Raw genomic sequence first — 27,492 nt, 5'->3', positions numbered from 1 at the left:
TTAGGCACCATCATGAATGACTATTCCGATGCACCAATAATCTGTGACGTCATAGGGGTAGTCAGGAGAGAATCCAAAATTTCCAAGAGTACTGGTAGAAACCCTCCCTCTACCATGACCACGACCACGACTATGACCACTAGGTTGATCCACAACACCTCTACCTATTGTCATGTCTGCAAAGAGCATATCAATTAAAATTGAAACTAAACAAGTTCAGTACCCTAAATTCAGGATTTTAGAAAACCCTAAGCTCGAAATAAGTTCAGTACCCTAAGTTCAAAACTAAATAAGGAATAGAAATTAGAATATATTCTAATTAAAATTGAAACTAAACAAGTTCAGTACCTTAAGTTCAGAATTTTGAATAAGTTCAGTACCCTAAGTTCAAAACTAAATAAGGAACAGAAATCAAAACATGTTCTACTTAAAATTGAAACAAACCAAGTTCAGTACCCTAAGTTCAGAATTTTAGAAAACTCTAAGTTCAAAACAAGTTTAGTACCCTAAGTTCAAAACTAAATAAGGAGCAGAAACTAGGACATGTTCTAGTTAAAATTGAAACTAGACAAGTTTAATACCCTAAGTTTAGAATTTTAGAAAACTTTAAGTTCAAAACAAGTTCAGTACCCTAAGTTCAGAACTAAATAAGCAACACAAATTACAATATGTTCTAATTAAAATTGAAACTTAACAAGCACAGTACCCTAAATTCATAACTTTAGAAAACGCTAAGATCAAACAAGTTTACTACCCTAAGTTAAGAACTAAATAAGGAACAGAAATCATAACTTGTTCTAATTAAAATTGAAACTAAAGAAGTTCAGTACCCGAAGTTTAGAATTTTAGAAAATCCTAAGTTCAAAACAAGTTCAGTATCCTAAGTCGAGAACTAAATAAGGAACAGAAATAAGAACATGTTCTAATCAAAATTGATACTAAACAAGTTTAGTACCCTAATTTCATAATTTTAGAAAACCTTAAGTTTAAAATAAGTTCAGTACCCTAAGTTTAGAACTAAATAATCAACAATAATCAAAAGTATCAAAATAGCAGATAAACCTTATAAATTGTATAAAAAAAAATTAGATTTTCAGAAAACCCTAAGTTCAGAAGCATTAACTGAATAAGAGCACCAGAATTGAGAAGAAGAAGTAGCGTAGATGGCAGTAGCGTAGGTGACGGCAGCAGCGGTAGCAGATCATTCAGAATCCAGCAGCTACAACGGTGACGGCGAAAACAAAGAGGAGTGAATCCCGGAGAGGAGGGGCTACAAATTTACGCCAATATACCGTCATATTTTTTCGACAGTTACGTATTGCGGGTCGCCAAAACAAAGCGTTTCACCAAGTGGGTTTACCGTCGGATTTTTTCGCCAATAAATTCAACGATAAAAGACACGCCAATTTTTTTTTGTTTTTCCTCCAATTATTACCACCGAATTTACCAGCGGAATAGTATATCTGTCGAAAATACTTTGACATGATGAATTTGACACCTAACTTGTCCGTAAATCTGACGGTAAAGCTGTGGCTACTCTGTTACGCTAAATCCAATGTACTCAGTATTTTTCTTGTAGTTTTTATTCCTCGAATAAAGAATCAAGGATTTAAAAAGGCATTTACTCTTTCCTTACTATAAATCTCCCCTACAAATGCAACCTAATTTTGTCGCTACTTTACTTATTAATGACCTAAAAGAAAAAGTATAGGGGACCAACACCTAAACCAGCCAATTTAAACAACTCCATATAATAATTATTAATTTTAAATTTAAAAAAATTCGAATAATTAGCATTAAAACAATTTTGAATAATTAGGATTAGGTAAAGTAACGCCCCATAATCACAGTCCATAATCACGCCCTAATACACCACTATTTTATGATATATTTTGGACTGAATTGAGTGGGTTTTGTCAGCTACTCTCACACTTATTCATGTAAATTGCATGTTTTTGAGTTTTCTTCCCAATTTTGTGCTATGATTGAAAACATGCCTCCTAGGCCTTAAAATTGCTAATTTTTAATTCTCCTTTATTACCATTCGATGCCCTGATGTGTTTGCTAAGTGTTTTCAGGTTTATAGGACATGAATGGCTTAAAGAATGAAGATGAAGCATGTTAAAGTGGAAGGAATACAAGAACTTAAAGACTTGAGAAGTGAGGAGCGACACGCACGCATGGCTAACGCGTGCGCGTGACCAGTAGCGTCTTTCAGTGATGCGTATGCATGACTGACGCGTACGCATGACCAGCGCAGAAGTTCAGACGACGCGTACGCATGGCTGACGCGTACGCGTGACAGAGCGTCACGTGCTGCACTTAACAGAACTCGCTGGGGGCAATTTCTGGGCTGATTTGGACCCAGTTTCAAGCTTGAAAATGCAGACTAAATGTTAGGATGGAGCTGAGACTGAACACACTTCACTTTTTACTTTACTTTTTGATTAGTTTTGAATTCTAGTAAGAGAAACACCCACTTTTCTCTAGGGTTTTTGATATTCTTAGTTTGCTTGGATCTTGAAAGAGCTGCTGCAACCTTCAATTGGAGTCATTGTCCTTATAGTTTTCTTCTCTAATACGTCTATTACTCTCTTCCAATTGATTGCTTTGAATTCATGTTTGGATCTTGTTACTTTTGAATTTTATTAAGGCATTGAATTATTTTTATGGTCATTTTTATTTCTTGGTTGATCATTGTTAATTGTTGTTAGTGTTAATTTTGATTTAATTAATTTTTCATAATTATCTTGTCTTCTATTTACACCCACCATGTGTTTGTGAAAATGGCATTCATGTTAATAGAGTAAATCTCCCAAACTTAGGTGGGGGTTGAGTAATTGGAACCCCTTGAGTTGTTATACCCAAGTATTAATCTGTAATTGAAAATTGCTGGCTAGCTCAATTCTCACCAACTCTAGTCCTCCCCCGTGAAGTGACTAGGACTTGTGAGCTAGAGTTAGTGAAGACCACTTGACTTCCCTTCAGTTGTTGGAGGATAACTAAGTAGGAGCAATGAACCTTTATTATTACACTTGGAAAAGATAACAAGGATAGAAAGTCCAATTCTCTCTCCTGTCTAAGGCCTTTTATTTTGATTAATTATCCACTCTTGCTAGTTATCCATTGCTTTAATTTCTAGCTATTTAATTTTTTGTTCTCAATTTCAAAAAAATATTCAGAAAAATTCTAACCAATAATTTGCATCTTGTGTTAACTCTTAGGGAAACGACCCCGGATTCTACTTCCGGTTATTTATTATTAATTGTGACACATTCTAAATTGATAGTGGAAATTTCGTCGGTTGAGGTTATGCTTGCAACACTGTTTTATAAAATACTTTTTAGAAATTCTTAACCGGCATTTCTCCACCCATCAATTTTTGGCGCCATTGCCGGGGCTCTTTTTGTTCCCGTCTTCGCCGGTGTCATTTTAGAAGCCTTATTTTTTCCTTTCTTAATGGACATCCTGAAAAAAGGAAGAAAAAGTAGGAATATTAAACTTGGAGAACTAAACACCGGAAGTAAGAAAGTGCAAGTGATAATGAATGCCAAAGAAAAAGAAAGTGTCTTATATACATGGTAGCTACAACATGCAAGAAAGACATCAATTAAAATCATGAGGGCATGGCACTAACAATAGATGCAAGAGGGATAAAGGCATGCAAGTAACAAGCATGAGAAGAATAGCTCAAGCATCAATATCAACAATGATAAGCACATGTAAAACAAGCACAGAATAATGAGCATTTTTATGATGAAAATTAGTGAATACCAAGCTCAATGCACATGTATTGCAAGTGTTGTGAAAAAGAAGCATTAGGGTGCAAGAATAAGATAGAAAACCATTAGAGCTTTTTCATAAAACTTGGTGTGCATATTAAAAACAAGAAGTAATGTAATCAATCCAAGTGTATAAAAGACCCAAAATAGAATGCCAATTGTCAAAGCACACCTCAAATAATCCACCAAATGAAATTCCAAAACCAAAACAAAAATGCAAGAAGAGAAAAGAATTAAAAATAAATTACAATTAACAAAATTAATATGCAATTAAAAATAATTAAAATATTTAAATGCAAGAAACAAAAAAAGAATTAAAGAGTAGAAGATAGTAAGAAAAGAAACATTGAAAAGAAGATGAAAAGCGGGGATTAAATGGGAGTAAGAATGAGATAAGAGGGGTGGAAAGAGAAAAAGAAAAGGAAAGGAAAGTGGGGCTGCCGGAGGTGGTGGTCTCCGCTGGTGGTCCGATGGTAGTGGTGGAAGGGGAAAGAAAGAAGGAAGAATTAAGAAGAAAGAAAAAAGAAAGAAGAATTAGGATTAGTAAAAAAAAAAGAGGAATTAAAGAAGGACGGGTTTGAGTGGCGTGCTGATTTAATTGTTTCGGCCCTGTGACACGTGCGCGTCATCCACGCGTATGCGTGGAAGGCCCAAAGTGAGAGTGTCGCGTAAGCGTCGGTCACGTGTATGCATGATAAATTTTTGTGCTAGAGGCACGAAACCAGCAGCAGTCCATCACAAGTCTCTGGTTTTTGTACCGGAGGTGCCAGCATTGAGTTACGACGCGTGCGCGTCATCCATGCCTACGCGTGGATGACCAGAAAGCACGGTGACATGTAAGCATCAGTCACGCATACGTATGACTACTCGTCGTGCCAGACGCACAATTCTAGCATAGTACTAGTGATGGTATTTTTGTGGAAAAACGAACTTCCAAAACACTCAAAACTCATCGGCAAGTGTACCGGGTCGCATCAAGTAGTAAAACTCACTTAGAGTGAGGTCGATCCCACAGGGATTGATGGATCAAGCAACTTTAGTGGGTGATTAGTTTAGTCAAGTTAACATTGAGTGAATTGTGTGATAATTGGTGGAGCAGAAAGTAAATAACAAGAGAATTTAAAGTGCAGGAAGTAAATGGGCAGAAAACTTGAAGAACAAGAAAGTAAAATAGCCGAAACTTAAAGTGCAAGAAAAATAAATTGCATGAAAAGTAAAGGGGAGTGGGTGCTGGAAATTAAAGAAAGCAATAGATCAAGCAACTGGAAATTTAAATTACCGAAAGAATAAAGGAAATTGGATGCTGGGAATTAAAACAGAATTCAAATTGTGAAGTGCAGTGAATTAAAGAACGCTCAGATGCTGAAATTCAGAAACAGATCAATTCAATATCAAAACAGAAATGTAGAAGTGCAAGAGAATTAAAAGCAGCAAAAAAACTTAGATCAATTCTCAAATCCTTAAGAGGAATCAACAATTTCAATGAAATAACAAAAACAGAAGAGTAGCCAAGAGCTCAGCTCAATTGCAAAATAAAATTTAAGATCTCAGGGAATCAAAGAGACTAGAAAACAAGTCTAGATCTCAAGCCCTTCCTTGATTCAACAGCAGACAGATTGAAGAAATGAAGATGAAAGCAGTAAGAGAACTTTGATTCAAATTGCAATTCACTGAAATTATACAGCAAGGCAAACAAAGGGAAATCTCAGAGGGAGAATGAAACAGAACTCCTTCAATTCTCTACCCAAGATTTAAAAATAAAGAAAAGAAAACTAAAGAGAGAGAGCTCTCTAATGCTAATGCTCCCTAGTGGAGCCAACCCCTATACTCTCTAATGGGACTCACCTCCTTAGTGAAATGAAACTAATGCCTTTATATAGGCTTTTACAAAATAAAAATGAAAAATGAAAACAATATTTACAAAAACGAAATTCCTAATCTAACTTCTCTGTGTGCCTTTGAGTCATGTGGGCTTTGTTTGCTTTGGAGTGGAATTGGGTTGAAGATGGATCCGGATGGTTGCTCTTGGACTTGGGAAGAAATCCGTTTGAAATTTGGACTATTGGTGCTTCACGTTTGAGTCAACGTTTGAGGCAAATGTTGACTCAAACGTCTTCGTGAAGGATTTATGTAGAACGGCCATTTTGCTGTCATTGGCGTTTGAGTCCAAGTTTGAGGCCCAACTTGGACGCAAACGTTGACACTTGTTGCACATCAAGTCTTGGGATGCTACTTTGTCCGCTTGTCAACATTGCCAATTTCATACCCACTATAGACTATTATATATGGTTGGAAAGCTCTGAATGTCAGCTTTCTAACCCAATTAGAATCACCTCAATTGGACATCTACAACTCAAGTTATGCTCCTTTGAAGAGGACAGGGTCGCTGGCTTTGGTGTGCAACGTTTGAGGCGATGTTTGCCTCAATCGTGGTCGAAAATGCCAGATTCTAGAGGCTCAAACGCATTGTCCACCCCAAACTATTATGTATTGTTGGAAACCCTTGAATGTCTACTTTCCAATGCCATTGGGAGCGCATAGTTTGGAGCTTCATTGCTCGAGTTATACTCCATCGAAGGTGCAGAGGTCAATTGGCCTCACTGCAGGTTGACACCATGTTCGTTTATGCTCATTTTGGGGCAGTTTTCTCCCTCAATTTTAGTGTCCACCATTCAGTGCCATATATGCTTGGAAAGCTCTCGATTCCTACTTTCCATTGCTTTTTGAATCACCTCATTTGGAGCTCTGTAGCTCAAGTTATTCTTGTTGGAAGTATACCCCCTTCAGGCTGTGAGGAGCAACGTTTGACCTCGAGTTTGAGGTAAATGTTGGCGCAAACTTGGCATGCATCCAAGGTGAAATTGTGCTCTTCCTCACGTTTGAGTCCAAGTTTGAGGCAAACTTGAGCTCAAACGTGAGTTCCTTTCTTTGCTTTTTGCCATTCCCTTTTCTTCAACCTTCTTCCAAACCTCTTTCCACCTATCATCAATCAACAATTGCATCAAAGCTGTGCTATAATCATGAGAGTTCTTCTTTTTCTTGAAATTCAAGTGATTATGGTACAAAAACTCATGAAAATGCATCAATTTATCCATGGTTGATTGAATCTAAGGAAAACATGAAATTCTACCCAAATGGCTTACTTATGGCTCAAGAAAGTGCATAAAACCTATTAAAAAAACAAAGAAAAAGCATAGAAAAACATGACATGATGACATGTCATCACAACACCAAACTTAAACCTTGCTTGTCCCCAAGCAAGAAAAGAATCATGCAATAGAGATTGACAATCCAAGGTAAGAAGAATAGCAACTCAATGTTCATGGTAAGCTAGTTTTCTAAGCATGCTACAATCACAAAAGAAATGTAAATGATTGATGCTTCTATCTAGCTCAATTTATGAAATCTTTTTCTTATATTTTTTTTTCTTGAAACAAGCTTTTGATTTTCTTATTAGCTTTTCCTTTTGGGTGCTTTGCCCCATGAGTTGATAACAAAGCTACGACTTCTAAATGCTTTGTTTTCAAGTATTACCACTTGATACATAAGCACCACAAGCATTTGAATTAGAGGTCTTCATTAAGCTCATTTGTTTCTTTTCTTTACTCTCTAATCATTGATGCTCAGAACCTTGAGCTTTGAGGGAGTGCTTTTGCACTTGAGCCTAGCCTTGACTTCTAAGTGTTTTGTTTTCAAGCATTTGGCTTGATACATAAACACCACAAGTACTTAACAATATAATTGTCATTGGTACTCAGAGCCTTCAGCTTTCTCATTCTTTCCCATTTTCTTTTCTTGCTTTATTTTGCATTTGCTTCTTCAAGGTTTTCATGATTTTAAAAGATTTCACAAAACGTGCTAGATGAAAACTTCAATTAAATAAAATCTAATGCAATTAAGCAACAATCAAACATACTAGCTTTCCAATACTTTTATGCACATGCTAAATTCTTCTTTAATGCCTTGTTTTTTTATGATCATGATGCTTGATTGCTTTTGAACTCACAAAACTCAAGTTGGTAGTCATAATGCCACAGCACCACGTTGCAATTTAGAAATCAAACTATGCCTTTTCATACACACATGCATACAGAGAAGGTAAAGACAATCATGCAGTTTATAGTGCTTGAAACAAATGAGAGGAAAAGGAACTTTACAACCTTGTAGTTCATCTTCTCTATTGTTGTCATTTTCCTCCCATTCTCCTCCTTCCCATACCAACTCAGAATGCTTGCTCATCCTCAAGCAACTATTAGAACCGTGGCTATGGGGCTAAGATGGATTATGAATGTCTTACACAATGAAATGTTAGTAACACATGTGTTTCAAGCAAGCAAAATTAAAGATATGAGGGCACAAAAAAACAGAGACATTATTTTTGCAAATGTAAGTTGGTGTGCATGATACATTGCATAAAAGTACAAGTGGCACACCAAACTTAGTGTGACACTTTCTCTTGGAATTGATGCAAGCATCCAGTAAAGATTGGAAGCAAATTTTTGTTGCATAGCAACACCAAACTTAGAATGCAACCATATGTTAATTTATTGAAATTTAAACTAAACAGACAAAGAAAATGAACTAGACAAAGAAATAAAATGTTACCCAAGGTTGGGTTGCCTCCCAACAAGCGCTCTTTTAGTGTCCTTAGCTTGACATATCATTATTCACTTTCTTCCTCTTCTTCCAATTTGTTAAGAGGAACGACCTCAATGGAGGAGAAGATTCAGCTACTGTCCCTTGTCTTGGCCTTTCCTCAGCAAGCTTCCTTTTGTAAATAGCTTGATTGAGCTTGCTTGCTGGATTAGGGACAGAATTGGTGCTCTTGCTAGTTGCCTTCACTTCTTTGAATTCAAGACTTGGTTGCTGTGTGATTATTGGAGTCTTCTTTTCATCAAGAGCCTCTTGTATTGGTGGTTCCCTGAGCCTTTCCTCTTTCTTCTTTACTTCACTTGAGTGTGAATTCTCTTGAGTATCTTCCTCCATTTTTTCTTCATGATTTTCCATTAATTCCTTTGGGAGGGAATCTTTATGTTTCATTGTCACCTCAAGTAGCTTTTGTGATTGTAAAATCCTTGGCTCATGTCCCTCATCCTTTATTGCAATTTCACTTGCAATAGGGACCTTTTGTTCTTGTTTTTCCACTACCTCACTCACAAATTGGTCTTCATCTTCACTGTTTGATAGTTTTAAGTTCCCCCTTATTTGCTCTAAGGGCCCATTCATCTTCTTGAAGATGATTTCTTTCCAGGATTGGGATTGTGTGTATCTTTCCACGAGTTTCTTGTGTATTTTAATGGCTTGGCATTGGCTTTCTAAGGGTTCTTTGGACCATTGAAGGTAATCCTCATCTGCTGGTTCAAGAGATGAAGGTTGAGAGAAATTTTGGTGACATGGATGTGTTGTGGTGAAGTTGTGTTGAGGGGTGTGGAATGAGTTGTGTGATTGATAGGATGACTTGTATAGATTTTGGAGGAAACTTTGTGTTGAGGCATAATCAAGTGATGAAGAACTTTCAAATGAGAAATTGGGATGTGAGGGTGGATGCTCTTTCATTCCTTGGTGATACTCCCAGCCACCATTAGAATAATGACTTGAATCATTTTGTGGTGGTGGGAAGTATCCCATATGATTCTCTTACTCATCTTGTGTCTTTGAAGCAAATCTCCATGAATTGGAGTGCTCAGAATGTGTATTCTCTTGGTGATATTTCCAGCCACCATTAGAGATTGGTGACGATGGGTAATATCCCACAAAATTTGTTTGATCATAAGATGAGTTGAACTCCATTTGAATTTTGAAAAACACAACACCAAGGAAAATTGAAATTACTCATATCAGAGATGAGAATTTCTTAGTGAGGCAAAAACTCAAACACCTTGGTTTCAACCTAAAACAGAAAACAAAAATAAAGAAAATGCTTGATCTAGACTTCTCACCCACTTAATCATTGTTGATCTAAATCAATCCCCGGCAACGGCGCCAAAAACTTGATGGTTGGAAAACGATCCAACACAAAACTCACCGGCAAGTATACCGGGTCGCATCAAGTAGTAAAACTCACTTAGAGTGAGGTCGATCCCACAGGGATTGATGGATCAAGCAACTTTAGTGGGTGATTAGTTTAGTCAAGCTAACATTGAGTGAATTGTGTGATAATTGGTGGAGCAGAAAGTAAATAACAAGAGAATTTAAAGTGCAGGAAGTAAATGGACAGAAAACTTGAAGAACAAGAAAGTAAAATAGCCGAAACTTAAAGTGCAAGAAAAGTAAATTGCATGAAAAGTAAAGGGGAGTGGGTGCTGGAAATTAAAGAAAGCAATAGATCAAGCAACTGGAAATTTAAATTACTGGAAGAATAAAGGAAATTGGATTCTAGGAATTAAAACAGAATTGAAATTGTGAAGTGCAGTGAATTAAAGAACGCTCAGATGCTGAAATTCAGAAATAGATCAATTCAATATCAAAACAGAAATGTAGAAGTGCAAGAGAATTAAAAGCAGCAAAAAAACTTAGATAAATTCTCAAATCCTTAAGAGGAATCAACAATTTCAATGAAATAACAAAAACAGAAGAGTAGCCAAGAGTTCAGCTCAATTGCAAAATAAAATTTAAGATCTCAGGGAATCAAAGAGACTAGAAAACAAGTCTAGATCTCAAGCCCTTCCTTGATTCAACAGCAGACAGATTGAAGAAGAAATGAAGATGAAAGCAGTAAGAGAACTTTGATTCAAATTGCAATTCACTGAAATTATGCAACAAGGCAAACAAAGGGAAATCTCAGAGGGAGAATGAAACAGAACTCCTTCAATTCTCCACCCAAGATTCAAAAACAAAGAAAAGAAAACTAAAGAGAGAGAGCTCTCTAATGCTAATGCTCCCTAGTGGAGCCAACCCCTATACTTTCTAATGGGACTCGCCTCCTTAGTGAAATGAAACTAATGCCTTTATATAGGCTTTTACAAAATGAAAATGAAAAATGAAAACAATATTTACAAAAATAAAATTCCTAATCTAACTTCTCTGTGTGCCTTTGAGTCATGTGGGCTTTGTTTGCTTTGGAGTGGAATTGGGTTGAAGATGGATCCGGATGGTTGCTCTTGGACTTGGGAAGAAATCCGTTTGCAATTTGGACTGTTGGTGCTTCACGTTTGAGTCAACGTTTGAGGCAAACGTTGACTTAAACGTCTTCGTGAAGGAGTTATGTAGAACGGCCATTTTGCTGTCATTGGCGTTTGAGTCCAAGTTTGAGGCCCAACTTGGACGCAAACGTTGACACTTGTTGCACATCAAGTCTTGGGATGCTACTTTGTCCGCTTGTCAACGTTGCCAATTTCATACCCACTATAGACTATTATATATGGTTGGAAATCTCTGAATGTCAGATTTCTAACCCAATTGAAATCTCCTCAATTGGACATCTATAACTCAAGTTATGCTCCTTTGAAGAGGACAGGGTCGCTGGCTTTGGTGTGCAACGTTTGAGGCGACGTTTGCCTCAAACGTGGTCGAAAACGCCAGATTCTGGAGGCTCAAACGCATTGTCCACCCCATACTATTATATATTGTTGGAAAGCTCCGAATGTCTACTTTCCAATGCCATTGGGAGCGTATAGTTTGGAGCTTCACAGCTCGAGTTATACACCATCGAAGGTGCAGAGGTCAGTTGGCCTCACTGCAGGTTGACACCATGTTCGTTTATGCATATTTCGGGGCAGTTTTCTCCCTTAATTTTAGTGTCCACCATGCAGTGCCATATATTCTTGGAAAGCTCTCGATTCCTAATTTCCATTGCTTTTTGAATCACCTCATTTGGAGCTCTGTAGCTCAAGTTATTCTTGTTGGAAGTATACCCCCTTCAGGCTGTGAGGAGCAACGTTTGACCTCGAGTTTGAGGCAAATGTTGGCGCAAACTTGGCATGCATCCAGGGTGAATTTGTGCTCTTCCTCACGTTTGAGTCCAAGTTTGAGGCAAACTTGAGCTCAAATGTGAGTTCCTTTCTTTGCTTTTTGCCATTCCCTTTTCTTCAACCTTCTTCCAAACCTCTTTCCACCTATCATCAATCAACAATTGCATCAAAGCTGTGCTATAATCATGAGAGTTCTTCTTCTTCTTGAAATTCAAGTGATTATGGTACAAAAACTCATGAAAATACATCAATTTATCCATGGTTGATTGAATCTAAGGAAAACATGAAATTCTACCCAAATGGCTTACTTATGGCTCAAGAAAGTGCATAAAACCTATTAAAAAAATAAAGAAAAAGCATAGAAAAACATGACATGATGACATGTCATCAATTAGCACAACTCTCTTGTGTTTGTACCATAGTGTGCCTCATTGACATACGACGCATGCGCGTCGCTCACGTACACGCGTGAAAGGATGAAATGCTGAGTGACGCGTACGCGTCAGCGAGGCGTAAGCGTGGGGTGGGTTGTGCGCCTGGCACCATACCCGCACAGTTCTAGTGTAACTCTCTGGTTTTTGTACTAGAGAGCGCCAGCATCCTTATAACACGTGCGCGTCGATGATGCTTACGCGTGAGCTGCTTTTTTTTATATAAAATAACTCAGAACAAAGGGAAACGTGCTTATGTGAAAAGTAACACAGACACCCAATCAAACAAATATAAGAAAATAAATAAAATAGAACTATAAAAAAGGAAGATCATACCATGGTGGGTTGCCTCCCACCTAGCACTTTTCTTTAACGTCCTTAAATTGGACAGTCCATAGGCTCAGTCCTCTTCCCTTGTTGGATCCTTCAAGAGGAAGATCTCCAGCTCCCTGTTGTTCTTCACTTTCATACCATGATAAAGCTTTAAACGGTGGCCATTGAATTTAAAGAAGGTAGGGGATTGAGGGGTGACTTAGGTGGACAACTCCATACGGTTCAACCTTCTCCACCATGTAAGGTCCATCCCATCGTAACTCCATACGGTTTAACCTTCTCCACCATGTAAGGTCTATCCCATCGTGACCTCAGTTTGCCCGGCATTAATCTCAACCTTGAGTTGTAGAGAAGGACTTGATCCCCAACTCTAAACTCTCTTCTCTTAATGTTCTTATCGTGCACTGCCTTCAACTTTTCTTTGTAGAGCCTTGAGTTTTCATACGCCTCTAGGCGAAGGCACTCCAATTCCTCTAGTTGTAATTTTCTTTCAATTCTGGCTCCTTCCAATCCTGAGTTGCATTCCTTCACAGCCCAATAAGCTTTGTGTTTCACCTCTACCGGAAGGTGACAAGCCTTTCCGTAGACTAGGCGGAATAGACTCATGCCAATGGGTGTCTTGTAAGCTGTCCGATAAGCCCATAGCGCATCTCCAAGCCTGGAGCTCCAGTCCCTTCTATGAGGTTTAACAATCTTCTTGAGTATGTGCATGATCTCTCTATTAGACACATCGGCTTGGCCATTTGTTTGGGGATGGTAAGCCATCGCCACCTTGTGAATGATGCCATGTTTCTTCATCAAACCTGTCATTCTCCTGTTACAAAAATGAGAGCCTTGATCACTCACGATTACTCGTGGTGATCCAAAGCGACAAATAATATTATTCCTAATAAAAGAGACAACCACGTTAGCATCATCAGTACGGGTAGCAATTGCTTCCACCCTCTTAGAAACATAATCAACAGCTAACAGAATATATAAGAAACCATTCGAATTTGGAAATGGACCCATGAAGTCAATACCCCAAACATAAAAAATTTCACAAAACAACATGAGTTGTTGACGCATCTCATCTGGTGCATGAATTATGAATAACACGTTTCACAACTCGTACCACTAACCAGCAAGTGCACTGGGTCGTCCAAGTAATACCTTACGTGAATAAGGGTCGATCCCACGGAAATTGTTGGTTTGACTCAAGCTATGGTTATCTTGCAATTCTCAGTCAAGATATTAATTGGTGGTTATCAATTGACTTGCAAATGGACAAGGGAGCATAAATTAAAAGTTACTTGTTATGCAGTAATAGAGAATATGTTGGAGTTTAGGAGATGCTTTGTCTTCTGAAATTCTGCTTTCCTCTGTTTCTGATTCACGCATGCACGTCCTCCTATGGAAAGCTGTATGTTGGTGGATCACCGTTGTCAATGGCTACCATCCATCCTTCTAGTGAAAAGGGTCCAAGTACGCTGTCACCATACGGCTAATCATCAGCAGGGTCTCAATCATACCGGAATAGGATTTACTATCCTTTTGCGTCTGTCACTACGCCCAGCATTCATGAGTTTGAAGTTTGTCACAGCCATTCAATTCCAGAATCCACAGACAAGGTTTAGACTTTCCGGATTCTCATGAATGCTGCCATCAATCTAGCTTATACCACGGAGATTCTGATTAAGGAATCTAAGAGACATTCATTCAATCTGATGTAGAACGGAGGTGATTGTCAGACACACGTTCATGGAGTGAGGAAGGTGATGAGTGTCACGGGTCATCACCTTCTCCATAAGGAGGCGCGAATGGATATCTTAGATAGGAACACGCATGTTTGAATGGAAAACAGAAATACTTGCATTAATTCATCGAGACACAGCAGAGCTCCTCACCCCCAACAATGGAGTTTAGAGACTCATGCCATCAAAGAGTACAAAGTTCAGATCTAAAATGTCATGAGATTCAAAGTAAGTCCCTAAAAGTTGTTTAAATACTAAACTAGTAACCTAGGTTTACAGAAAATGAGTAAACTATAACAGATAGTGCAGAAATCCACATCTGGGCCCACTTGGTGTGTGCTGGGGCTGAGACTAAAGCTTTCACGTGCCTGGGGCTGTTTTGGGCATTCAACGCCAGCTTTGGATCCTTTTCTGGCGTTGAACTCCAACTTGCAACTTGTTTCTGGCGCTGGACGCCAGAATTGGGCAGAGAGCTAGCGTTGAACGCCAGTTTACGTCGTCTATCCTTGAGCAAAGTATGGACTATTATATATTTCTGGAAAGCCCTGGATGTCTACTTTACAACGCAATTGGAAGCACGCCATTTGGAGTTCTGTAGCTCCAGAAAATCCATTTTGAGTGCAGGGAGGTCAGAATCCAACAGCATCAGCAGTCCTTTTTCAGCCTGAATCAGATTTTTGCTCAGCTCCCTCAATTTCAGCCAGAAAATACCTGAAATTACAGAAAAATACACAAACTCATAGTAAAGTCCAGAAATATGAATTTTGCCTAGAAACTAATGAAAATAAACTAAAAACCAACTAAAACATACTAAAATCTATATGAAATTAACCCCAAAAAGCGTATAAAATATCCGCTCATCACAACACCAAACTTGAACTATTGCTTGTCCTCAAGCAACTAGACAAATAAAATAGAAGACTAATAGGTTGAGAAGCAATAATATCTCAGAAGTTTTGAGTGAAGCTAAGATTCTAATTAGATGAGCGGGACTAGTAGCTTTTTGCTTCCGAATAGTTTTGGCATCTCACTTTATCCATTGAAGCTCAGAGTGATTGGCATTTATAGGAACTTAGAATTCAGATAGTGTTATTGATTCTCCTATTTTAGTATGATGATTCTTGAACACAGCTAGTTTATGAGTCTTGGCCGTGGCCCTAAGCACTTTGTTTTCCAGTATTACCACCGGATACATAGATGCCACAGACACATAATTGGGTGAACCTTTTTCAGATTGTGACTCAGCTTTGCTAAAGTCCCCAATTAGAGGTGTGATGCCAAGGCATCATAGGCTAGTTTCACTGGCATTTTTCTGTTAGTTTTAGTTATTTTATGCATTTTCTTGAGCTTAAAGTAACCAAAAATGGTTAAATGAAGAACAAAGTAATGAACCATCCAAACAATATGATTTTGATGCAAATTCCATGAGTTTTAGTTATATTACTTAAATGCTATGAATGAAAGATTTCTCATGAAATTTTGCAAGACTTTGATGCAATTGTTTGGATGATTTCAGGGAAGAAGAGGCTAAGCAAGGAAGCAACAAAATCAATAAAGGAAGCTTGAATATCACATGTGGAGTTTAAGTTCCAGTTTAAGCCTAAACTGGAGCTTAAACGCCAAAATCATGAAGGATAAGAAATGCTGGGATTGAAGTTTAACCTCCAGTTTGACCTCAAACTGGAGGTTAAACGCCAGAATGAAAAGCCTCACTTAAGGAGCATTCCACGTTTAACCTCCAGTTTGACCTCAAACTGGAGGTTAAACGCCAGAATGAGTATGCCACCCAGGGAGGAGTTCCACGTTTAACCTCCAGTTTGACCTCAAACTGGAGGTTAAACGCCAGAACCAGGAAGAGTACCAGGGGCCATTCCACATTTAAGCTCCAGTTTGACTCAAACTGGAGCTTAAACGTGTTCGATAGTTTTTTTCACTCCAGGGTTGCTCTCTCCATCTCCACGTTTAACCTCCAGTTTGACCCCAAACTGGAGGTTAAACGTGTTCGACACCTCCAGGGCCACCATTCCAAGCTTCCACGTTTAACCTCCAGTTTGACCTCAAACTGGAGGTTAAACGTGTTCGACCTCCAATATGCCTCCACCCTTTTCCACGTTTAACCTCCAGTTTGACCTCAAACTGGAGGTTAAACGTGTTCGACCTCCAGGGCTGCCCTTCCTATCTCCACGTTTAAGCTTCAGTTTAACCTTAAACTGAAGCTTAAACGTGTTCGACTACATGACCCTCCAGGGCTACCTTCTTCCATTTCCACGTTTAAGCTTCAGTTTAACCTTAACTGAAGCTTAAACGTGCTTCTACAAATGGCATCACTGGAAGTGTCTGGCGTTTAAGTTGCAGTTTAAGCTTAAACTACAACTTAAACGCCACTCTTGAAAAAAGGTTTCTGGGCCAAAAATATTGTGATTTAAGTTAGTCTTTGAGCACAATTATTAACTTAAACTTACTTTGGTATGAAACCCAATTGAATATCATGGTTTATGGGATTGGGCCTGAGGGATTGATGAGTTTGAAATCTCATTTATTGAGTCATGTGCCATTATTTGATTATCACTAAGTTGGCTCAATAAATGTTACAGGATTTGGATCAACAACCTCATCAAGATTATGGATCATAAACCCAAGACAAAAGGAAAGCAAGGAGAGGCCTCAAAGCCCAAGAAGCACAACTGAAGCTCAATATAGAAAGTGTATAAATAGGATAGAAGTTAAGTTAGAAAAGGGACTTTACTTTCACTTTTAGCTAGTTTCTTTTTCTTTGTAATTGAATTCAGAGCTATGATTCACTAAACCCCCTTTCATTGGGTTAGGAAGCTCTATTGTAATTCAATGAATCAATAATAGTTTATCTTCTTCTTCAATCTTTTCTCTTGAATTTTGTTAGAAAGCTTCTCGATCTAATTCCATTGAGTAGTTGTCTTGGGAAAGAGACTACTCATACTTGGAATCCTTCGGAGCCTTGGGAAAGGAATGGAGGATTCATGCTAGAGAAGCTTTCTCACAATGGATTGGATTGGGGTTTGGATGGATATTGTGACATGTAATCCTACCAAATTGTGGTTCATGAAATTGTGTGGTATAATCAGTGATCAAGCATCATCTCTTCTTATGAACATTTAAACCAAGGGATTGGGAATTTGTTTGTTTTTAGAGAGCATTGGTGAGCCAAGGAATTGGGATCCAATCATATAAGATTGCCAAGCAAAATTCAATGAATGCATTGGTTGAGGAAGAGATTTACATGTTTTGATTCGGAGATTTCAATATCTCCTAAACCCAATGAATTCCCCATTTCTGATTTCCACTTTCTCTTTACATTCTGCAATTCAATTCTTGCAATCATCCCCATTCCCTTTTAATTTCAGCAATTTACATTCTGCTCTTTAATTCATGCAATTTAAGATTCAGCCATTTAATTTTCTTGTCATTTACTTTTCCCGCCAATTTTACATTCCGCAATTCTCATCTCAAATCTTGATTCCGCTCAACTATAACACACTTCTAATCCGAATTGCTCACTCAACCAATCCTTGTGGGATTCGACCTCACTCTATTGTGAGTTTTTACTTGACGACGATAACCGGTGCACTTGCCGGAAGGAATTTTGCCGATCGTGCAATTTCCTAAATCGTAGCATAACACGTTTATGCGCATCAAGTTTATGGCGCCGTTGCCGGGGATTGGTTTTCGATTGACAATTCTCAAATTGGAAGCTAACTAGATTGAGCAATTTTCTCTTGCTTTGTTAATTCTGTTCTAAATACTTGTTGAATTTTAATTTCTGCACTTGGTTACATGCTTTCCTTCTTTATGCCTTTAAATTCATGCAACTAACTCACTGACTCACTAACTGTTTGAATTAATTCCTCAATTGAGCTGACCATACTCTTCCATTAACCAAGAGTATTTTACCTGTTTGTGTTTGAGCTGTGTTCTTGTATGACAGGTAGGAGAGGAGAGACATCAACTCCTCCATATACCGAACCGGAAAGGACCCTTCATAGACTTAGAAGGGAAGCAAGAGGGAAGAGAGTAGTGGGAGAAGAGGAATCTGAAGGAGAATCTGAGGACAATTTTGAGGAAGCTCTAGATCTCAACATGGATAGAGAAGTTCACAACCATGAGAGAGCTGATGGAAACAATGCCATTCCTGAGAGGAGGGTTCTTAGTTCATACATAAACCCAACCTCTGGGAATTGTGGTAGTAGCATCCAGAAACCACCCATTCAGGCCAACAATTTTGAGCTCAAGCCACAGCTAATATCATTGGTGGAAAATCATTGTTCCTTTGGAGGAAGTGCTAATGAAGACCCAAACCAACATCTCACAAAATTCCTGAGAATTTGTGACACTGTGAAGTCCAATGGAGTCCAGGAAGATGCCTATAAACTGCTCTTGTTCCCATTTTCACTTAGGGACAAGGCAGCTAAGTGGCTGGAATCATTCCCAAGGGGGAGTCTAACCACATGGGATGAGGTGGAAGGCAAGTTTCTGGCACGTTTCTACCCTCCACAAAAGGTCAATAGGCTTCGATCTGAGGTCCAGACTTTTAGACAACAAGATGGTGAAACTCTCTACGAGGCATGGGAGAGATTCAAGGACTTGACAAGGAAATGCCCACCAAACATGTTCCATGATTGGGTGCAATTGCACATCTTCTATGATGGGCTCTCTTATGAATCAAGGAAGGCTGTAGACCATTCATCAGGAGGTTCATTGAACAAGAAAAAGACCGTGGAAGAAGCCATTGAAGTGATCGAGACAGTGGCTGAGAATGAGTACTACTATGCATCAGAAAGGCACAACACTAAGGGAGTCATGGAGCTGAACCATGTTGATACAATTCTAGCCCAAAACAAGGTGTTTGCCAAGCAACTAGCAGAGCTTACCAGGCAATTAGAAACAAAGCAAGTGGCTGCAATACACACACAAGATCAAGAGGAAGTAGGCATTGAAGGAGGTGATTGGGATGAGGTTAACTATGTGGGAAACCAACAAAGGCAATCATATGATCCACACTCCAACACTTACAACCCAGGCTGGAGAAACCACCCAAACTTTGGGTGGGGAAACCAACAAACCCAACCACAAAACCACAAACCTTACAACCACAACCAACAAAACAATTCCACATACCAAAACTCCAACCAAAGATCATACCAAGCCACACAAAACACTTACCCCCAATCATCATATCATGGCCAAAATAATCAACATACCCAACCTAATCCGAACCAACAATTTCAAGATCAATTAAACCGGATGGAAGGAATGCTTGCAACCATGAGCCAAGACATAATTGAATTGAAGGCTTTTAAGGAAGAAGTAAATTCTAACTTGCAAAACCAAGGAGCTGCCATCCAGAAGCTAGAAAATCAAATTTTGTATTTGACTAAGCAAGCCCCTGGGACAAGCAGTTCTCATACTGTTAAGGCTATTGCAAGGGAGGAATGTAAGGCCATAACCCTCAGAAGTGGAAAGAATCTAAAGGAGATTTCAAGGGAAACCACAGAGGATGAAGTAAAGGAAAATGTGAAAGACAAAGAACAAGGACAATCTGTTACACCGTTTGCAACAAAAGAAAAAGAAAAAGAGGTCTTGAAGCCTTACACACCTAAAGCACCTTATCCTCAACGTTTGATGAAAAGTGAAAAGGATGGCCAATTCTCCAGGTTCTTGGAGATTTTCAAGAAGCTTCAAATCAACATTCCCTTTGCTGAAGCAATAGAGCAAATGCCACTCTATGCAAAATTCTTAAAAGAATTGATGACCAAGAAGAGAAGCTGGAGAAATGAGGAAACTGTGTTGTTAACTGAAGAATGCAGTGCCATCATTCAGCACAAATTGCCTCAGAAATTGAAGGACCCAGGCAGTTTCCAAATCCCCTGTATTATAGGAGAAGTCATGGTGGAGAAGGCCTTGTGTGATTTAGGGGCCAGCATCAATTTGATGTCGCTAACAATGATGAAAAGAATGAAGATTGAAGAGGCCAAACCAACAAGAATGGCCCTCCAATTGGCAGATCGAACTTTTAAATTCCCTCATGGGATAGTTGAGGATTTGTTGGTGAAGGTGGGAGAATTTATATTTCCTGCTGATTTTGTGGTGTTAGATATGGAGGAAGAAGCCAAAGCTTCAATAATTCTGGGAAGACCCTTCCTAGCTACTGCTGGAGCCATCATAGATGTACAAAAGGGTGAACTCACTCTTAGACTCCATGATGAGAAATTGGTGTTTAATGTATTCAAGGCAATGAGCTATCCATCAGAATCACTAAGGGAATGCATGAGGGTTGATGTAGTGGACATTGCAGTACAAGAAACTTTTGAGGAAACAATAAAGGAAGTGGCAGAGGAGGAGTTCACCAAGGATATTGAAGTTAGTGATATCAAGGATGATGACACAACTATGCTAAGCAGGCCAGAGAAAGTGAAAGAAGAAAAGGAAGCACCAAAACCTGAGCTCAAAGCATTGCCCCCTAATCTCAAGTATGCATACTTGGGTAGTGATGAGAGTCACCCTGTTATCATTAGCTCGGCCTTGAGCCAAGAACAAGAAGAAGAATTGATCAAGGTGCTGCAAACTCATCAAGATGCCATTGGATGGACCCTAGCTGATTTGAAGGGGATAAGTTCATCCATATGCATGCATAAAATCTTGTTAGAAGAAGATGCTAGACCCTCCATTCAAGCTCAAAGAAGATTGAATCCCGTCATGAAAGAAGTGGTACAAAAGGAAGTGAGGAAGTTATGGCAGGCAGGGGTAATCTACCCCATTTCTGATAGCCCATGGGTTAGTCCCATCCATGTAGTTCCCAAGAAAGGTGGCATAACGGTGGTGCCAAATGAGAAGAACGAACTCATACCCACAAGAACCGTTACTGGGTGGAGGATGTGCATAGACTACAGGAAGCTCAATGAAGCCACCAGAAAAGATCATTTCCCACTCCCATTCATGGATCAGATGCTTGAAAGGCTTGCCGGACATGCTTACTATTGTTTCTTGGATGGATATTCAGGCTACAACCAAATAGTAGTTGATCCTAGTGATCAAGAGAAAACACCATTTGTTTGTCCATATGGAGTTTTTGCTTATAGACGCATGCCCTTTGGATTGTGCAATGCACCTGCCACTTTCCAAAGATGCATGCTGTCCATCTTTTCGGACATGATTGAAAAATTTATTGAGGTCTTCATGGACGATTTTTCTGTGTTTGGGGATTCTTTTCCCAGCTGCCTACACCACCTTGCCTTGGTGCTTAAGAGGTGCCAAGAGACTAATCTAGTATTAAACTGGGAAAAGTGTCATTTCATGGTCACAGAAGGAATAGTCCTTGGCCACAAAATCTCTAATAGAGGCATGGAGGTGGACAGAGCTAAGGTGGAAATCATTGAAAAACTACCTCCACCAAGTAATGTCAAGGCAGTTAGGAGCTTTTTGGGCCACGCTGGTTTTTACAGAAGGTTTATTAGAGACTTTTCTAAAATAGCCAAACCTTTGAGTAACTTGCTTGTCTCTGATACACCCTTTGTATTTGATGGAAATTGCATGCTAGCCTTTGAACTTTTGAAGCAAAAACTTTCCTCTGCACCTATCATTGCCCCACCTGATTGGAACTTACCGTTTGAACTGATGTGTGATGCATCAGACCTTGCTATTGGGGCAGTGTTAGGACAAAGGAAAGACAATTTGGTACATGTGATTTATTATGCCAGTAAAGTCTTGAATGCTAACCAAAGGAATTACACAACCACTGAAAAAGAACTCTTGGCAATAGTCTTTGCATTTGAAAAATTTAGATCTTATCTCATTGGATCTAAAGTCATTGTTTTCACTGATCATTCAGCGTTAAAATATTTACTTGCCAAACAAGAATCTAAACCGAGACTTATTAGATGGGTTCTTTTGTTGCAGGAATTTGACATTGAAATCAAAGACAAGAAGGGTGTAGAGAACAAGGTGGCAGATCATTTATCAAGGATACCATGTGAAGAAGGAAGCACACAAAGCACACATGTAAATGAGTGCTTTCCTGATGAACAACTCATGCTAATTCACAAAGCACCCTGGTTTGCAGACATAGCAAACTTCAAGGCCACTGGGAGTTTACCTTTGGAATTTAACAAACATCAAAAGAAGAAATTGGTAAATGATGCCAAATACTTCATCTGGGACGAACCATACTTGTTCAAAAAATGTTCCGATGGCATACTCAGAAGATGCATATCTGAGGAAGAAGGAAGGGAAGTTTTATGGGACTGCCATGGCTCCACTTATGGAGGGCACTTTGCAGGGGAAAGAACAGCAGCTAAGGTGTTGCAGTGTGGTTTTTATTGGCCTACTATTTTCAAAGATGCAAAAGAATTAGTGAAGCACTGCCCTGAATGCCAGAAAGCTGGGAACCTGCCAAGAAGAAATGAAATGCCACAACAATTCATTCTGGAACTTGAATTGTTTGATGTATGGGGGATAGATTTCATGGGACCATTTCCCTCCTCATACTCGAATAATTACATTCTTGTGGCAGTAGATTATGTCTCCAAATGGGTTGAAGCAATAGCAACTCCAACCAATGATAATAAGGTAGTCATGAACTTCCTCAGAAAACACATTTTTTGCCGTTTTGGGGTTCCAAGAGCAATCATCAGTGATGGAGGAAGCCACTTTTGCAACAAACCATTAGAGGCATTGCTCCTAAAATATGGAGTCAAACACAGGGTAGCCACACCATACCATCCACAGACAAGTGGGCAAGCCGAAATATCTAACAGAGAACTCAAAAGAATCCTGGAAAAAACTGTGGGAACTTCAAGAAAGGACTGGTCGATTAAGCTAGATGATGCTCTTTGGGCATATAGGACAGCTTTCAAAACACCAATTGGAATGTCTCCTTACCAACTAGTATATGGAAAAGCTTGCCATCTGCCACTGGAGTTGGAGCACAAGGCATACTGGGCCTTGAAACTTCTGAACTTGGACAACAAAGCCGCTGGAGAAAGAAGGATGTTGCAAATTCAAGAATTGGAAGAATTCAGAGCGGAAGCTTATGAGAATGCCAAAATTTACAAAGAAAGAGCAAAGAAGAAGCATGACAGCAACATAGCCCCAAGGAAATTTAAAGAAGGGCAAAAAGTATTGCTCTACAATTCTAGGCTAAAGCTATTTCCAGGGAAGTTAAAATCAAGGTGGTCTGGACCATTCCTTGTCACCAAGGTCTCCAACTATGGACAAGTAGAAATCATGGAAGAAAAGTCGCAACGAACCTTCATTGTTAACGGTCAAAGACTCAAACATTACTTGGGAGATGTGGAGGAGAAGGACAAAGTTAAATATCACCTCAACTGAGGAAGCTGACCGTCAAGCTAATGACGTTAAACAAGCGCTTGTTGGGAGGCAACCCAACCTGAGGTAATACCTTTTTGCTGTTTCTTTTATTTGTTTCAATAAAAGGGGTAAAGTAGTTTCTGTGCATTGCAAAGAATTAAGTTTGGTGTTTCACACCAAACAATGAATTCATGGATCCATAAGTCAAAGGGGAATGTGTGACTCTAAGTTTGGTGTTCCACCATAAAGATCAACTGAACACAACAACCTTTGAATTATGTGAAAGGAACAACTATTCTAAGCAGTCACAGAAATGCTTAAAACCCTTAGTAGCAACATCATTCCAAGATAACTCAAGGATTCAAAGAACATAGAGAAGTAAGTGGGAGACTAAGTTTGGTGTTCACACACCAACTTAAGAATCCGATACTTACCCACACATAGTTGAGCTAACCACTTAAGTGCTTGAGGAGCAAGCAACTTCATTACTCTTTGCAGGAAAGGAAACAAGAACCTTAAAGCATGAAGCAACATTTAGGAAGAAGAAGGAGAAATCAAAGTGTTTCCTGACAACAAAGAGAAAACAAGGAATTTCACAAGGTGGTATTATTCCTTGATAATTCTTTAAAAAGGTTAAACAAAAGCATGCGTGTTCTGGTTTAAACTGTAAATGTTGACTCTTTCTGGAATGTGTAGTTTTTTTTGTTAATTGCTTTGAATAAAGTGAATGCTTAGATGTTTGGATATAACTTCACCTTCTTAAACAAGTGCCTGCCATGCTTGTTCTGTTTCCAAAAATAAAAGAAAAGCTTGAACAAAAGTAACTTGGCTAAATTAGTGACAAATCAAGTAGAATTAAGTGGTGGTATGCATGCTTGATTGTTTAGTCACATCACTAAAATTAGAGTGTAGAATTATCATTTTTTATGTAGAAGTAAAAATTGTCTATGGATCTTGATGAATAAATGTCTTTGGCCATGAAAAAGAAAGAAAAAGGAAAAGAAAAAGCCACGGAAAAAGGCAACCAAAAAGCAAAAAAATTGAGAAAATAAGCTAGGCACCAATGGTTTGAACTTCTGAGACAAATGCCTGTGGTGTTTATGTATTAAGGATATGCTTGGATGAATAGGTTCTGAGGAGTGTTTCAACACTTGGTAACTTGGGTTAACTAACCCGGGATTATCAACCAAAAGTCCATTATCAAGAGCAACCTCAATACAAAACATTTAGTCACACAAAGAGGTGCTGGGCACCAATGTCTCAAGAAGAAATGTGAACTAAAATGCCTAAAGTGGATATGTGTAGTGCACTGATAAGAAAAAGAAAATGCCAAAGGCTTGTGCAACACATGACACTAAGCAAACAAGGAGCAAAAGAAGCTCTAAGAAAAAGAAAAGAAAAACAAAAGAGAAGTGCCAAAGACATAAGAATAACAGGAGGCCATAGCAATTTTTGACGGATGCAATGAAAAAGTGATAATCCTACCTGATAAGTATGAAAAAGTGATGCTGCAACTTTCTGCATAGAACCCTTCTGATGAACTTCAAATGCTTGCTAATATAGCCAATGTAATTACTTTCTGTTCATACTTTCTTCTCAAATAACTCAGGACTTGCTTAGGGACAAGCAAGTATTAAGTTTGGTGTTGTGATGCCAAGGCATCATAGGCTAGTTTCACTGGCATTTTTCTGTTAGTTTTAGTTATTTTATGCATTTTCTTGAGCTTAAAGTAACCAAAAATGGTTAAATGAAGAACAAAGTAATGAACCATCCAAACAATATGATTTTGATGCAAATTCCATGAGTTTTAGTTATATTACTTAAATGCTATGAATGAAAGATTTCTCATGAAATTTTGCAAGACTTTGATGCAATTGTTTGGATGATTTCAGGGAAGAAGAGGCTAAGCAAGGAAGCAACAAAATCAATAAAGGAAGCTTGAATATCACATGTGGAGTTTAAGTTCCAGTTTAAGCCTAAACTGGAGCTTAAACGCCAAAATCATGAAGGATAAGAAATGCTGGGATTGAAGTTTAACCTCCAGTTTGACCTCAAACTGGAGGTTAAACGCCAGAATGAAAAGCCTCACTTAAGGAGCATTCCACGTTTAACCTCCAGTTTGACCTCAAACTGGAGGTTAAACGCCAGAACCAGGAAGAGTACCAGGGGCCATTCCACGTTTAAGCTCCAGTTTGACTCAAACTGGAGCTTAAACGTGTTCGATAGTTTTTTTCACTCCAGGGTTGCTCTCTCCATCTCCACGTTTAACCTCCAGTTTGACCCCAAACTGGAGGTTAAACGTGTTCGACACCTCCAGGGCCACCATTCCAAGCTTCCACGTTTAACCTCCAGTTTGACCTCAAACTGGAGGTTAAACGTGTTCGACCTCCAATATGCCTCCACCCTTTTCCACGTTTAACCTCCAGTTTGACCTCAAACTGGAGGTTAAACGTGTTCGACCTCCAGGGCTGCCCTTCCTATCTCCACGTTTAAGCTTCAGTTTAACCTTAAACTGAAGCTTAAACGTGTTCGACTACATGACCCTCCAGGGCTACCTTCTTCCATTTCCACGTTTAAGCTTCAGTTTAACCTTAACTGAAGCTTAAACGTGCTTCTACAAATGGCATCACTGGAAGTGTCTGGCGTTTAAGTTGCAGTTTAAGCTTAAACTACAACTTAAACGCCACTCTTGAAAAAAGGTTTCTGGGCCAAAAATATTGTGATTTAAGTTAGTCTTTGAGCACAATTATTAACTTAAACTTACTTTGGTATGAAACCCAATTGAATATCATGGTTTATGGGATTGGGCCTGAGGGATTGATGAGTTTGAAATCTCATTTATTGAGTCATGTGCCATTATTTGATTATCACTAAGTTGGCTCAATAAATGTTACAGGATTTGGATCAACAACCTCATCAAGATTATGGATCATAAACCCAAGACAAAAGGAAAGCAAGGAGAGGCCTCAAAGCCCAAGAAGCACAACTGAAGCTCAATATAGAAAGTGTATAAATAGGATAGAAGTTAAGTTAGAAAAGGGACTTTACTTTCACTTTTAGCTAGTTTCTTTTTCTTTGTAATTGAATTCAGAGCTATGATTCACTAAACCCCCTTTCATTGGGTTAGGAAGCTCTATTGTAATTCAATGAATCAATAATAGTTTATCTTCTTCTTCAATCTTTTCTCTTGAATTTTGTTAGAAAGCTTCTCGATCTAATTCCATTGAGTAGTTGTCTTGGGAAAGAGACTACTCATACTTGGAATCCTTCGGAGCCTTGGGAAAGGAATGGAGGATTCATGCTAGAGAAGCTTTCTCACAGTGGATTGGATTGGGGTTTGGATGGATATTGTGACATGTAATCCTACCAAATTGTGGTTCATGAAATTGTGTGGTATAATCAGTGATCAAGCATCATCTCTTCTTATGAACATTTAAACCAAGGGATTGGGAATTTGTTTGTTTTTAGAGAGCATTGGTGAGCCAAGGAATTGGGATCCAATCATATAAGATTGCCAAGCAAAATTCAATGAATGCATTGGTTGAGGAAGAGATTTACATGTTTTGATTCGGAGATTTCAATATCTCCTAAACCCAATGAATTCCCCATTTCTGATTTCCACTTTCTCTTTACATTCTGCAATTCAATTCTTGCAATCATCCCCATTCCCTTTTAATTTCAGCAATTTACATTCTGCTCTTTAATTCATGCAATTTAAGATTCAGCCATTTAATTTTCTTGTCATTTACTTTTCCCGCCAATTTTACATTCCGCAATTCTCATCTCAAATCTTGATTCCGCTCAACTAGAACACACTTCTAATCCGAATTGCTCACTCAACCAATCCTTGTGGGATTCGACCTCACTCTATTGTGAGTTTTTACTTGACGACGATAACCGGTGCACTTGCCGAAAGGAATTTTGCCGATCGTGCAATTTCCTAAATCGTAGCATAACACGTTTA

General features: G+C 38.8%; 1 protein-coding gene and 1 non-coding gene across 2 annotated transcripts; both read right to left on the bottom strand.

Annotated features, from left to right (window-relative positions):
• Positions 1–13,266, bottom strand: LOC107633251 (uncharacterized). The gene is made up of 2 exons (XM_021117323.2): positions 12,684–13,266; positions 1–176 (listed from the first exon to the last, which is right to left on the bottom strand). Exons 1-2 carry the CDS (start codon positions 13,264–13,266, stop codon positions 1–3), a joined length of 759 nt encoding a protein of 252 aa, XP_020972982.2.
• Positions 13,267–18,728: 5,462 nt separating this feature from the next.
• On the bottom strand, positions 18,729–18,832 carry LOC148570744 (small nucleolar RNA R71). The gene has a single exon (XR_015880253.1). It is a non-coding gene; the product is annotated as a small nucleolar RNA R71 (small nucleolar RNA).
• Between the last annotated feature and the right edge of the window lie 8,660 nt (positions 18,833–27,492).

The sequence above is a fragment of the Arachis ipaensis genome, chromosome B3, assembly GCF_059453495.1.
Source record: "Arachis ipaensis isolate K30076 ecotype BB chromosome B3, ASM5945349v1, whole genome shotgun sequence".
NCBI classification, from domain to species: Eukaryota; Viridiplantae; Streptophyta; class Magnoliopsida; order Fabales; family Fabaceae; genus Arachis; species Arachis ipaensis.
The sequence above is the reverse complement of the archived record's forward strand: the minus strand, read 5'-3'. Positions and strand labels throughout refer to the sequence as shown.

Coding starts and splice junctions, on each gene's coding strand:
- LOC107633251 (XM_021117323.2), bottom strand. CDS start 13,266: ATGACAGGTTTGATGAAGAAACATGGCATCATTCACAAGGTGGCGATG. Junction 177..12,683: donor GACCTTACATGGTGGAGAAG/GTTGAACCGTAT, acceptor TGCTCTTTGCAG/ACATGACAATAGGTAGAGGT.